The 15,634-nt window shown below is 36.7% G+C and overlaps 1 protein-coding gene across 5 annotated transcripts in view; it reads right to left on the bottom strand.

Annotated features, from left to right (window-relative positions):
- Positions 1–262: 262 nt before the first annotated feature.
- The window catches only part of METTL4 (methyltransferase 4, N6-adenosine), a 20,008-nt gene continuing 4,636 nt past the window's right edge, over positions 263–15,634 (bottom strand). For 2 of the 5 annotated variants that reach the window (XM_058038538.1, XM_058038530.1), the window contains exons 4-9: positions 13,287–13,653; positions 11,093–11,162; positions 9,083–9,257; positions 8,763–8,869; positions 8,082–8,170; positions 263–2,023 (exon numbers count right to left, since the gene is read on the bottom strand). In XM_058038538.1, coding sequence (XP_057894521.1) covers positions 1,878–2,023; positions 8,082–8,170; positions 8,763–8,869; positions 9,083–9,257; positions 11,093–11,162; positions 13,287–13,653 — 954 coding nt within the window. In that variant the 3' untranslated portion in view covers positions 263–1,877. The other 3 variants (XM_058038566.1, XM_058038547.1, XM_058038557.1) reach the window with 3 other exon arrangements.

Raw genomic sequence — 15,634 nt, 5'->3', positions numbered from 1 at the left:
TCAAGGAGCTATGAAACTGTAGCAAGATGGAACCCTTGCAGTGTAATGACAACACATACTAACAGTTTAAAAGACAGACTAAATAAAAACATGCAGCAAGAAACGTTTCCCTGAGAAACTACTTCCACTGTTACTTATCTTGAGTATATGTTTAACTGTTGGGGGAGGGAGAAAAAAAGCATTTTCCTAGTTTTATTAACTCTACTGCTCCAACAGGCAAAACATGGAATTGAACAGTAACATAGAAACTGGAAATACGACACAAGTTTTCATTTTCATCTTTATTACAAAATTATCAAAAAATACTCTACTAACATTTTGAAGTTAAATTTAAATAAATCTTCACAGCTCACCAGGCTACCAAAAGGGAAATGAAGGTTAAAGAAGTTAGGCAATGTATTTTGTTCTCCATTACAAACAGTCAGAACTCAGGAACCTGCCATCAGGAAAATCAATTTGTCCAGCACCTCTGCCTCAACTGCTATAAATGAGTAAGTGGCAGAGGCCTCATTACATTTTCTTTGTATTTTTTAAAGTGAATTTAAGAACAACAAATGATACACAAAGTGTACAATTCTTTTATATTTTTTAAAGGGATCATTTTTTTGTTAGCTGAAAAATACAGCTCACAAGCATGGCTTTATAATGTTCCAGAACATAAGGAAAGAGTCTTTTAAAAAATACATACAATCTGTTAAAACTTCAGAATTTTTAAGATGTTGAGGCTGATAATTTAAAATGTAGACAAAAAATTAACACCATATACACAAAGACAGAATTATCAATTGTTTTAGAAGTAACATTTTATATAGAATATGGTCAGTCAAGAATTCATATGCCAGTAAATATAAGCACTGTTCCTTTTATTTTCTCTAAGGCAGACAGAGTAGGAAAATACACTGCCTTCATAACTATATTAGTTCAAAATCTATTGTTTTGCAAAAAAAAACTTTAAGAAAACATGCATCATTCAGAATTGTTTACTTCCATTGACTCTTGAAAAACAATACAATTCTTTAATATAATTCTTTAAAAATAGCACAAGCTACAGTACAGCAGCAGCAGTGTGCTATCAGCTCAGATTTGATAGCTGCAGTGAAAATACTTTAAAATATCTTTCTTTGCTTGAGGTTTGAAAAAGAACAGGGATGAACTTACACTCTGACATTGTTGGCAGATGAAAAATTATTGTTTTAACCCACCATATTAACCTGATGGGTTAATATGATTATTCTTCAAAAACCACAAGCCTATAGAACCACAAAATGCTTATTCTCTAGGGTCATGTTAAACATTGACCAAGAAGGAAAACTGCAGAGTAACTAGCCCCAGTTATGCCAACTTTTTACCAGTTCACTGGATGGTCAAATATGATTTTGGGGTGGCTGACCACCAGGAACCACCAAAGAAACCCCTGGTACAGAAGAACGTGTATGCAAAGGGAAGGGAGCCTGTGTTAATGATTTTGGGGACATTAATATCATCAATGTCAATGAATATGTATGTAAAATACAGAATATAAACAGCAGCTTTCTCTGTAATCAGCATACAAATATTTCAGAGAAGATACTCCCTTCATGCACCTGACCAAATAAAGAATGCCTGCTTCTTAAAGCTACTGCTTTTAAGGGGTTTTATCTTCACTGGTTTTTGGTAACAAAAGTATCTAAATATGTTCAGATCATCAAAATAAGGGACCACCTTGCACAGAGGGGAGATAGCATTAAACAGATATATTGTCACTTAAAGAATTCTAACTAAAATGCAATTGGTTTTATTTCTGTTACCTTTAGGTGCATCATCAGTAATAAGACTAAGTTCAAGAGGCCCCTGGGATGATGTGGAATTTCAGAAGGTATAGATGTTTAAGACCCAGTTCAGTTTTCATTCTCCAGAAGAGTGAAATAATCAATGTGCTGAAACTTCAAGACCTCATTTCCCCAGCTGGTCCAACCAGGCTGTAGATTGCGAGCAAACAACTCCAAGCATTCCACATCTGGCTTGAGAAACTCTGCCAGAACTGCTGTGCAAGAGAAAAAAAAAAAGACAACAATGACAATGGTACAAATAACAATAGTAAAAAAGTAAAACCTCCCCTGTGATGTTGGCAGATGAAAAAAATGAATGTTTCATTAAAAAAGGGAGAGACAGCAAATTAATTTCAGAGGTTTCATCAAACAGCTGAACTATTTATAGTGAGAAAGTAATCTTAAATAAATGCCCTTGAGATTCTGAAAAATACTGTCAAGGCCTTCAATAGCCTTGATTTATTGGTTTTCATTTAGATAAAGGGAAGGAGGATTTATTTCAGCCTCTACATAAATGAGTCCTGAATTTTTTTACTAATATCAACCAAACACCTCCTAAAGCCTCACTTAGCTCCAATAACATGGGGGCAATACTTATATATATAAATAAATAAATACATAAACCCTTTCCTTAATTAGGAGCACACTCTCTTTTCCTCTGTACCTTAAAGGGGATAAAAGTATTTTTGTAATGACAACTGTTAAAAGTAATACCAGTTAAATAAGTACAGCACTAAAAGGGCTATAAAAATGCAGGAACTATTTTTTTCCCCAATATCAACCTGGCACCTGAAGAGATATTTCTATAACTGTTATTGCTATTCAGTAACATAAATCTCATATTTCTTTTATAGTTAGGGATTTTTGATGCCTAAAAGACGTCTGTCATTAACATCAACTGTGTCACTGATCACTGGTATTCTGGAGATAAAAAAAGATCTTGCATTTTGCTTGAGAAGTATTATTGTAAAGAGTTTATTGTTAAATGTGTTACTTGTCATATAGAACCATTTAGTCTGTGGCTGGTTCGAGGAACTCCTTAACTACGTTTCATGAAATGGCTACAAAAACATGAGAAAAGCAAAGGGTTAAGGAGCACCCAACACAGAGAAGGCAGAAAGACTGAAAAACTTACCTATACTAAAAACTGCATGTTAAGTTTTGTGTTTTGCTGCTGAAGATAAAACAAGAAAAATTATGGAAACATGACCCTTTCCAAAGAATACTTTGGTCATTTTTAGATCAGATCTGCTAGTGATTTCTGCATATCTGTCACTTAAAAATACAGCTCATAAGGCCAACATTTTGCTGCTTCACTCAGTCTCTTCAGATATGATCACTGCATAAAGCAAAAACACATCCAGTCAACATACACCAAAGTAAGAGAGGAAATGTTTTTTCTTCTTTTTTTTGGTGCAATCCAAGTACTGACTTTTTGCATCAAGTTTGCCAGTCACAGATGCCCTATGTGAGACTCCAGCTGGTAAGGCCATGGATTGCTCCTGTTGCAGAAAGATGAGCACCCGCTTCACTTTCTAGTGTTAGCCAACCCAAGATGCATTTCCTGTCTACATGATCACCTCTTCCAAAGCTCCACTGTATTAAAAACTTTTCTGTAAATATTTTTAATGGGTGTTTCCAGGCTTTTTTGTATTTTGGCATGGTGTAAAAATCTATTAGCCTTCTCCCAATCTTTAACAAATGTCACAAGAATGTCTCAGATGGGCTATCATCAAGGCAGCTTTTAATCTAAAAAATACTGCTACCAGAAGGAATCTTATTCCAAAAACCTGCTTCTTTTAGAGGCAAGATTAAATGTTTAAACAAATCTAGCATTTACAGAGAAGAGTCTGGGAAGTTTAGAGGAAAATGTACATTCTGACAGAAAACTCACACACAGTTTGGTGTCGTGGGTGTTCATCTAATTAGACACCACTTATGAGTAGTTGCTTAATATCATTTTGCAAACACATCATAATAAAAAAAGTGGTAAAATTTATTGTTCTTTTCACAGCTCCATTAAGATAAGAATTTCTTGGGCATAATTTGCTGACAATTTGATCAGAGGGCCAAAGCACCTCCCCTAGGAGGACAAGCTGAGAGTTGGGGGTGTTCATCTTGAAGATGAGAAGGCTCCAGGGAGACCTTATTGTGGATTTTCAATGCTTAAATAGGGTCTATGAGAAAGAAGGCAACAAGCTTATTTTAACAGGGCCTGCAGCAATAGGACAGGGGATAAAGGTTTCAAACTAAAATAGGATCAATTGAGACTAGATATAAGAAACAATTGTTTACCATGAGGGTGCTGAAACACTGAACAGATTGCCCAGAGAGGTGGTAGATCTTAAAATTCATAAGTTAAAAGTAATCATCATAGCATTAGGTTCTGTAATCCAAAGCAGCTTCAATAGTCACCAAAAACTTTCATGCCTAAAAGAACAAATTTGAAAAGCACACATCAACCAGTCTCAAAGACTGGTTCACCAGAAAGCAAAAAAGGGGTAGCCAAGAAACCACTCAGTTCAACAGAAGCAGGAAAAGTGTGCCAGTCTTTCTATCAATTTGGTTCTAGAATTTAAAAAGGAAGTCGCAGGAATCTCCCTCTCTCCTTCTGGCAGAGACAGCATCTTTTTAAACTTGGAGGGCTTTTTAAAAAAACCAGACATATTACATATAATTTGAGATCACATTATAGTATGATTCTTCATTGCTAGGTTGGAGGCATTTACATAATCACATCAGGCAGTAACTTGCACTGCAACGAAATTACCATATCAAAAGAGCTGAATTTTGTTGGCTTAAAATCTCATTACATTGGTTTCCTTCAAATAGGAAAAATCAGTGCTCAAGTCCCAAATTATGTCTTCTTTGTTAGACCTTTGGATCACTAGTAGGCTATCTTAACACACATGGATCTGATCTGCAGTCCTTAAGCAAACCCTTGGGGTTTTTCCTCTGAAAACAGCTTAGAGGAGTTCCATCAGTAGAAAAATTAAGTATTGAGTTTTTCTACCACAGGAATAGAATGAAAAACAAAACCCAGAACACAATTACTTCTATCCACTTACAGATACCACTGACAGGAAACAGGTTAAATAGATTATAAACAGCCTGTTCTTTATCATTTGCAGGTGTCACAAACACCAAGACAGCAACTCAGGTACTTGAGCACCTAATGCCCTAGGACACATGAAGTGAGCACAAAGGCAGCTGGCAGACACAACAGCTCCAGAAAACCCATTTCATTCCAAAGCACAATCGAGTGCTTTGACACACCTGCACACTCCTAATCCCCAACACATATTGAAGATGAATGCTCAGAAAAATGTTTAAATAAACTAAAGAATTATCTTTGAAACAAGCAACATTTTTTGAACTTCCACTGCCTAAAAAGCAAGTTCTGCATTGATAAATTGGATATATAACGTGAAAATAAGCGTCTGCTTTTTCACTGCCTGATCAGTGAGCCATGCAAAGCACAAAGCACAAGTTATTTCAGTTTAAAATAACCCTTCAAAAGAGTTTGCAACATAGAGGTCCTTATTGCCCAATTTGTCTAAACCCTGGACCAGAAAATGATCTGAAATCCAGCTCAAAGATGGCATTACAGCACTCTGTCTTTCCTGAACTTCAAGTTAAACCTAAATGCTGATGCAACAATCAATTAGTCTTACAGCAAGGGCTCACAAGGCCTATAAGGAAACAAAAGGCATTTACTTTTTTTAGTTCCAAGCAAACCTTTATAACATGGCCTAATAAACCATCATTGCTACAGGAGGAGGGACCTCCCATGACTCCTCATTGCACAGTTCTGCTGAATATATGCAAATTGGTTAGAACATAGCCAAGAATTAATTCCACTGCTTTTAGGCAAACTCCTACACAACAGCATTATTTTCTGACAATAAATGCATATACTTAAAAACTGGAAGAGCAATGGCTATAACAAGAAAAATCTATAATACAGGAAAAGGAAAAAAGGTGATGTGAAGTTATGTAGAACTTCATACATATCTGTAACAAAGTATCTTTTGTGCTCTCTAAGAGCACCATTGAATTGAATTATGAAGAAAACCTGCTGTTATTTGAATCAAAACCTGGAGTAATAAAATTTGATTTCAACACATTTGCATAAGGCAGCTTAAGTACATTTACAATGACATATTAGAGCTCTAAGCATTGAACACAGCACATGCATCACCAAAAACCCCTACAGTTGCAATTTCATGGTTAAATGCACTGTAGGAACACAAACATCTCTTTTTGATGGCTTACTTTAATTTACATCTTTCTTTTCCCCCAGAGAGATAAACTCTTATAATCAGTCATTAAGTGGCTACATATGTACCAACATACAACCTTTATTGTTGTAATAAGAAACAAAGTGCCAGACAGCATCAGTAAATACTAATATTTTTGGCTTTGTTACTACTAAAACAAAGCATAAAGAATGTGTGTGACTCATCAAGTCCTTCTCCCCCCTTGCCAAATCTCTGCTTCTGTTCAAATTTCGTCTGAACCCCTCTAGGATGTAGCTCAGCTGCTCTCTACTGGCTGCTTGAGATTATTGCCTGGTCATGAAAGAACACCTTGTACAGCACAGAAGTTAAAGCATCAGCAATTGGCTTTTGCTTTACTGTCTACCTTTTCATTACATAACAATATGGTGCATAGACCTGACAAAAAACCTGTAGTATACATGTGGATTTTCACAAAAACTTTTTAAACCATTCATATTGCTCCAAGCAAGTTCATTTTTTCAAAGAGAAATACAAATGCTGCACAATGTTACCAAATCCCATTACTCAACTGAAGACGCAAGGAATACACACGAGAAATGAGGAAGGACAGTTTCCTTCAAATTCCACTCAGGGTTATAATTTGTAACGTATTCTCCAATATGGTTTCTAGATCTGCCCTATAAAATAATTGCTCCGAGGACCATTGTTGCACTAAAATTTTCCATAATACATCCAAACTGCTGGTTTGCACGCTTGGATGCCTCACAAGTCTCCTGTTTGTGTCCAAGTTTGCTGGTAAATATTGGCTTGCTAAAGAGACCCTAGGTGACAGCCTCATAAATAACCACCCCACTGTTCATTAGCTTAAATCAACACATATACACCCTGCTGTAGCCCTAATTCTTGAAGATGTGGCTTCAGGATGACACTTTTTTCTTCTATTTTTAGCTAACCAAAGTATGTCCTTTCTACTAGCTTTTTAATAGGTGTGTATGTATATATATATACATGTGGTAATTTAATAAATGCAAGCCCCCAAACACAGATGTTAGAACATCCCTGGAGGTACAACAATTGCTCAGATCAAAAGTAGTTCTACCCCTTGGGAAGAGAAAAAGGAAAGCATATCAGTGAAGCAAAGTGTGACACCTCTCCTCTCCAAGAACATTAAACATTTCTTCTACCTGCCTTTCTGATGTGAATACAAAACACCTGGAATATTTGCAGACTCATTGCAAGCTTCCCCTTTGGTGGAGGATTAAATTGATTTTGCGTGAGATTTTAAATACATTTCTTACCGCAGCCTCATAAAGTTCTAAGGTGCTGTAATGATGAAAGAAGTACCACTTCCTATTGACTAAATTAGTCCAAGTGCTCCAGAACAATTCTTTGTACTAACTCTAAAAAGTTTAATTTATACCCCCACTAACTGGCTGGCTGGAATTACTGCATCAATTTCAGTAAGTGAAATACAACTTCAGTGAGTGAAATATAACTCCTCAGAAACAAGCAAGGCATACCTTATTTTTTGCCTCTTCTTAGCAGTCTTAAAATAGTTAAGTCTTTGGATTTAAAGGCATAATTGCACTGTAGGCATATAATCAATTCATGCAGATATGTAACCATTTATTTCAGGATGACATAATAAAGAAAGGGATTTCTGCTTTCCAATTTTATGTATTCCCAAAGTTCTCTCCCACACAAGGTACTTTAGGTCATTTGTCATGACTTCATATATGAAGTACCTGTAAAACTGTTTTTGCAGCATTTAAAAGATAAATTTTGAAAAAGGCAACATTTTTTCTATGTCTACCCAAAATGTTCACACAGCACTACCTGAAGTTCTGGTTTTCACATTAATTTTCTGGGACTAGGGCTGAGGTGCATCAGAATACTTTTAGAGGAACCACAAGTTCTGTTGAGTAAAATTGCCTGACAGATGGGAAATTAAGGCATTTCTAGGTACATCCCATAATGAGGCATCCAAGACCACTGTACTACAGAAACATTAGGCATGAAAACCAAAACATACCAGCAAGAGGAGGTTTATGTGAATGCAGACTGCAGGGTATACTGACAATTAACTGATGCTCTGGAATTGGAAGAACACCTTCAGATTTCCTGTCATACAAATCAGAAAAGAAAAGAAACATGAGAATGAATGTTACCCAATGTGATGCTACAGCTCTTGCAGAGTTATTTCAGATGGGAGATAACAGACAGAATGTTCATTCACAAACTTCAAAGTCCAAGGGAAATTAAATGTTGCTCAGACATAATACATAAAACAACAGATTATGAAATCATTGAGGCTTTGGACAAAACATGGTTTACAACAGCCATGCAAAGCCACTGAGAACAAACAATGCAGTCTTTTATGTCATAATGTATGGAACAACAGCAGCATCCCCAAAATGGCATCAGCCTGTGCCAAGGACTCGTGGTCCAAGACAACCTGTCAGCAAAGGAAGCCCTGTCCACAAGGCTTTTGTCTAAGAGTTTCCCAAGAGAGCAGATGCAGGAACAGAGGCGGTTTCCATTCTTTAGTCTCACTAAGGCACTCCCTTACTCCAAAGCTAATAAGGCTATCTTTAGGTTCACAATCAGCCAAGAGATTTTGGGACATTATATTGCATTATGAGTTAGTGATACATACAAAGGGAATCCTAGCAGCTGAAAAAAAAAGACATTTACCATAAATATCCTGACATACCTTAGGGCTTCCTTTACATTTCCTTGAACTCTCCCCAATATGAGAACTTCATAGGGTTTTTTGTGCAAAGAATCCAAAGGCAACACAAATTCTCCAGCTGTAGTAATCTGACACAAGAGAGTTAAAAATATACAGTAGAAAATTTTAATATCCCATATTTTCCCAGGACCTTTTCCTTTAAAAAAAGGATATTGATGATATCACAGCTTTCAAATACCAAAGTAAATGGGAAGTAAATAGACAAATGAGAAGAACACAAAGTGTCATAGTGCAAGTCTTCTCAGTCTCCAAGAAAGCAACAAAATAAATTAAGAACTTACTTTTACCCAGTGCCACTCAGCAAGTGTTTTCACTGACCAGTGAGGATAAAGTTCATCCTTAACAAAACGTAAGTGCTTCTGTCTGTTAGTCACCCACGTGACTACAAGACAATTTGGAGCAGCTAGTGCTGGTACAGGAATCTGCTTGATTTGCCATGAAGACAAGTAGCTGTACCTATGTCAATAAAGTGAGAAAGCAAATTAGCATATACCAACCATAAAACTTTCAAAGCAAAACAAATGGATAGAAAAATTACACAGACCAGTCACTTCAAGAATTATCTCCTGACAATCTAAGTCATAAAAATAGTTCAAGACTGACACCCAGTGGACAATTCTGAGAGATCTGATATAAAATCATTAGTGTATGAACATAAGTTTTGCTGAGCAGAACCTTGAACTATGTACTTCCACTATGCCTTGAAATAAAGCACTATTAGTTGTGACTCTTAAGTTTAGGAGCCCATGTTTCTTTTCATTTAAGAACTATCAGATGTAACTCAATATTCTCATCTTTGTGCCAGAACAAAGCTATTTAGTGAACAGCTTCTTAGGCAATGTAATGCTATTCATTTCTCATAATAAACTCTCTTCTGAATGAAAATGACAAGTGAGTCACACTAATTTGAATGGCAAGAGAAGAGGTCATTAGAGATAACAACTTCTCCAATTATTTTCACAAGTTGTTCATTTTTTTTAATTATCAGCCATGGTAGAAGTTTTCTAGGTTATTCAAAACCATTCTGCACTTTTCTGAGCTAACTGAATGCTACATTGGTGAAGCCAGGATGCTTTCCAGATCCTGTCCTGTTCTACCTTTTTTTTTTCATGATGCAATTCTACGCTGCAGAATAGAATAAACTGCAGCTTGTGGAACCTACACATTGCAGCACCAAAAATATTGGCACACTGCCTAATGAAAATTGGCAGCCACCATGTGGGTAGCCACGACCCTACACAATGCTACAGTGAGAAACAGTGAAAAAGGATAAAATCCAAATACCTCCTGGACTGTCTAGAGGAGAAAATATTCACCTAGATGAGAAATGCTTCACAATTATTAGCTGCCAACAAGATAATGATGAGCAGTGATAGCTTCTCTACTTTTTGCCTTTATTTCATAAGGGAGAAAGGATCTTGGTGACTAACTTTTGCTCATAACTACAATTATTCTCTGAGTACCTTATATACTCAAGAAAGACACTTCTGAAGGAGAAAAGTCTCATTTGAATGAGAGTTTAGAGAGGTTTCTGAAGGGCTTTCAAAGGACAGCCTACACATGAGTCTCTACATCTTCAAATTTTATGTCTTCATAACAAGATCAAAAGCCATGGCAAACTTTATTCTAGAAAAGTTGTAAGACCATATTTCCTGTCTACCCTTCTTTCAAAGAGATACAATTCTACGGTAATCAAGAGGACTCCACTAGCATAAACATGATGTTACTCAGCAGTGGAGGAAGCCCATAAAAATTTAAGTTAGTAAATTCATAAACTACAGTACTCAGAGCTCCTATTGCACTAGATGATTTCACTGCTGCATTATCATGTTCTTCTAAACATCAGACTGAAGCTTAAGCTACACCTCAAATTAAATAAAAATGCATTCAAACTTGTGAGCAAGATTTCAGTCCTGGAAATACTTACATATTTATCTAGCTTTATGTCCACTGAAGTAACCTTAGTAATTACAAACTAGTATGTGCATGATCTGGGCTGTACAGAACAGCTGAATCCATACTTTTTTTGTAAAGAGCTAACATTCTCTCACCAGCTAGATAATTCAAGATCTACTCTTGTAAATATCTTGTATACCAAGTATCCAACATATTTCAGTGAAATACCTAAGGCAGTCCATAGATTTGAAGGTAAGCATGTGTGAAAATATTTACAAGTTTGAGCTACAGTCTCACAGTTATACTGGTCCTGGATTGGATCAATATATTAAAATATTAATTACCCTTTGTAAGCTACAATGACAAAGTTTGTTTGATTTTACTATAAAACATACCTGTTACTCCTTTTAACAGACTTGTTCTCCCATGGTGGATCAATCACAATTACATCATATTTTTTCTTGTCTGGCAAGTGAAATTAAAAAAAAAAAGAAAAATCAGTAAAGTAGCTTTAAAAAATATCTATGGGTTAAAACAGATATATAGCAAAACTGCAAATTTCTTCTGTTCTTTTCAAATAAGAAGTTAAAAGACTTTTGACATGCTTGTTTTAATTCAGATAATCACATCCAGAAAATTCAATATTTTTTGGGTGATTACCTAAGGAAAAGACTTTTATGTGGTCTGTGTCAGATCCCTCTAAGAAATTTCGAGTATCTTTAGGACTTTCAGGGAAAGAAAGGATAGCAGAGTGCAAGTCTCAAAAATAAAATTTTTTCAAAGTTTCCCAACAGAAGCTATGCAATAAGGCACCCAGCTGAGTGAAAAGCTACAGCCCTGAATGCAAGATTTCTGTCCTGTTTGATCTTTTATCAGGCCAACAGAGACATGCAGAGCTTCAAGCCAGCTCTAGAAAACTGTTTTGCACTACTGGAGGCAAAGAGAGACAGATAGCTAGACATAGTGTATGAAATGGGAATCAGTGAAGAGTAAAAGAACCGATAGAGTTTTAATGGGAGAAGTTGAGTTTACTTTAGCTGGAGGATAAAAGATACAGAACACATCCATGAAAAAACAGAACTCCCCAATTTTAATACTCCAGAGAATATTTCTGTTCTTTCATTTAGTCTGACAGCAAGAACAACAGCTTAGTATCTGATGTTCATGAAATGTGATTGCTACACATTATTCATTTAACACTGGAGGTGTTATCCTCACAGTGGACTGACCAGCAAGAATTACTTCTCTTTTGGCAGGTGAAAGGAAAGATGAAAAATAATAATTAAAATGGACAGCAGATTTACTCAGGAAAAAAGTCTACAGTCAGAGCATTATGTTAACATTCACTGTTGTTTATTTCAAAAGCATTTGCTCAGATTTCTTGGGCTGCTCTGTAAGTCCTTGGAGAATCGTATATGCTCCACTGTGGAGAGTGGTAGCAGAATGATAATAATCTTCTTTCTTTCCTACAGATGAAAACAGCTTCCTAGCTAGATTTTGGACTTCAAATGCAAAATTATTATTTAGATAGTAAGATTCTACCTCCTGAATATCTTCTCAATAAAAAGCAAAATTAAAAAATCATAGCATCTAAGTTACATATGCTTCTTCTCTTCTCATGTGCAATTAAAAAAAATCTAAAATTACTGATTAGAGGGAAGAGCACTAATGCTCAGCTCTTGCTCACAGGCAACATCTTTCCTGTAAGACTCTGATAAATCCTAGCTATGATTGATAGTGATAAAAATAATAGTAATAATAATGAAGGTCAATTAGAAAACTAATGGAATGCCACTGAAGACTGATGCATGCTGTCAGCTTAAGGCTGGGGATGGTGCCTTGGATAGCTTTTGATCTACTTTTACAGAGAACTTGATTATTCCAAAATCCCCTAATTTCCCTGTCACTGATTTTTACATAAGCCAATACCCTCAGCTGTGAAACACAGCAGCTGAAAAGTCAAGTCATACTTGCTACTGGTGGTCTTGCTAAAGTGGTCTTGCCCTCCAGCTGGGTGCAACAGCCTCTCAAACTGTTACCCTCCCTGGGGAATACTGGGTTTTGTTCCACAACCTGTTAATTCCAGTCTAAAAAGACCCTGCCACTGAACAGGATGAGTCTGTAAGTGAACATTAGCTTTATGGTGCACTATCTCATCCCTCCCCCATGGATTAATCTAGCTAAAAATCAAGACAGCAGACCACCACTTCAGCAGCAGCATGGACCTACCTATGCTAAAGGCTTATCCTGTGGGACAGGGACACAGCAGCACCGCTAGTCTCAATTCAACGTGTTTCTGTGACTTCTACGCTGACAGAGGCCCAGAACACACTCACAAACTCCTGTATTTTGGCTGAGACTTTTAAAGGAGCCTCCTGGAGACAAATAATCCCCTCATAACATGAAATCCTAGCCACTCAACATTCCTTTGGAAGTCCTTATCTATTTGCACAAAGTTAGAAATATCACCTTGAAAGCCTGCAGCAGCATTTGCTGTGAGTGAAATGCTGTAGCTAAAATCTGTTCATTGAGTCATCTTGACATTAACTGCCCTTCTTGGGCAGGAGAAAAACACCTAAAGATACTTACAGTTCAGCAGGGGCTGTAAACATGAAATATCAGATAAGAGGAAACTGCTTCTTGGTGGCACCAAGTATTTCTGCCCCATTAACACAATTCTCTTTGCACAGTTTGAGCTGTTTTCCACAATAGACGAAAGCAGGTCCTGCTCTGCACTGGAGGTTTCCTCCTCTAGCACACATACAGCTTGATGGTCACTTTCATTCACAGCTGGAAACTGCTTTGCCATTTCACATAGTTCAGCCAACCCACAGACAATGTGCTGAGGAACATTACTCTTCCTGCAACTGAGTTTTGCAGTCATACGGTGAAGAAAACCACTTTTGAGTCCCTCTTGGACTAAATCCAAAGTCCCTTCCCAAATGAGCTTCCTGACCTGTATGGTGACAAAAAAAAACAAAACAAAAAACAACAAACAAACAAACAAAAAAAAAAAAAAAAAAAAGGAAACAAGAAAAGATCTTTAAGATCTTTCAAGTGTCTGTTTGACCAGGGAATGCAACTGAAATCAAAACATTTTCAATCTGCAGGTGGGGAAAAGGATCCTTGCCAATTACTGAGATCATTGGCTCAAAAGAAACAAAGGCATCTTGGTCTAACCCCAGCTGGCAACCAAGTACCACACAGCCATTCGCTCACACCACATGCCTCCCAGTCCCTGGTGGGGAGAAGAATCCAAGGAAAAAAAGCAAACCTCATGGGCTACTGTAAGATCAGTTTAAAAACTGAAACTAAAAAATTATTATCATTATTTTTATTATTGAAAAGTGGGAGTGAGACAGAAGTAAGGCCCAAAAGACACAACTGATGCACAGTAAGAACACCTACTGACTGATGTCCAGCCCATCCCTTAGTAGCAAATCCATGGCTCCTGGCCAACTCCTATTGTTTATATAGTGAGCATGATATCCTATATCCTATGGAATATCCCTCTGGCCAGTTCAGGGCACCTGTCCTGGCTGTGTTCCCTCCCAGCTTCCTTTGTGCACCTGCTTATTGGCAGAGCACAGGAAACTGAAAACTCCTTGACTCAGGGTAAGCACAGCTTAACACGCTAATGTTTCAATTGCTGCTGTCAACATTACCCTCATGCTAAACCCAAAATGAGAATATTTGATGTTTTCCAATCTATCCTGACCAGGCTGGAAAGGACAAAGCAGCTGCACCTGGGTGCAGACATTTGGGCAACAGATCTAGCTTTAGCATTCAATATGTTGACTCTGGGGCTTTTTAGAAATCTTAGGTTTATTTTTCATTTGCAGCACTCCCAACTCCATCAACTCTGCATTAGCTGTCCAGCTACCAAACAGAAAACTAACTCTATCCCAACCAAAACCAGGACACCATGCTGTTGTTGGTTTTCATGTTTTGGTAAAGTTACAATAATTAGAATGCTGGAGAAAGAAAGAGCAAGAAACTACTGAATAAAACATTTCAGACAACAGATGTGGAATATCATTGTTTCAACCAAACACAAATTTCAAAGCAATTATCTGAAGTTTAATTTAAAATTCTAATTTAATTTCAAGTTACTGTGCCCATGAACATCTTTTTAATTAAAATGTATACTGGGATCTAAAAATCAGTCATTTTCCACATTTCAATTCACTTCATAAAACAACAGTTTATGCATTTTACAGTCATACAGAAGTACCATCAGTAAATCAAATTAAAGTATCAGAACTCAATTTTTGCAACTTTTCTAAGTGGCAAACATCTCAAATAGCCTGTTAGTCAGTCCAGGATGACACAAGTCTTGGATGTATTTACACCGTCATTTACCTACTGGGGAGTCAGCACCTCTGCTTCACAAAATTTAGAGACCCATTTTATTCCAAATCATGGAGCCTTTATGAGTTTTGATTGTCAGTTGAGGTGGGTTTATCCATTTGTCCATTGTCAGTTACAGGGGCTTTATTAAAGCCCCTCTAAAAAGCCATTATACTGTGGTTTCAAAAGCTTCTGATTACAGAATCTTCAGGATTACAAGAGGGCTTCACAAAATGCACTTTATTACAATTCCCAAATTAGTGGAAGGGGAAGAAAGATTTTTTTTTTATAATTTAATAGTGCCACCTCTAGATATCAGACAGCACAGAGTTATAAATTTTTAGTACCTAGGTTTGTGATAAGAAAAGCTCATATTGCTTCAACAGAATTAATAAACACATCTTCAGAAATTATACCTTCTTACATGCATGTGTTAATTTACAGATGGACAAAGTCTTGAATATGAAGCAATCAAAGCAGGAGATTTAACAAATGGCTGCTGAAGGAGTTTAGCATATTTTGTACTGTTTCCTATGTTGACACTGGCTGAAATTCAAAAATAGATTGAACAGCTGAAATTCATAGAT

This window comes from Melospiza georgiana, chromosome 1 (assembly GCF_028018845.1).
Source record: "Melospiza georgiana isolate bMelGeo1 chromosome 1, bMelGeo1.pri, whole genome shotgun sequence".
Lineage (NCBI taxonomy): Eukaryota > Metazoa > Chordata > Aves > Passeriformes > Passerellidae > Melospiza > Melospiza georgiana.
This window is presented reverse-complemented; position numbering and strand designations above follow the sequence as displayed.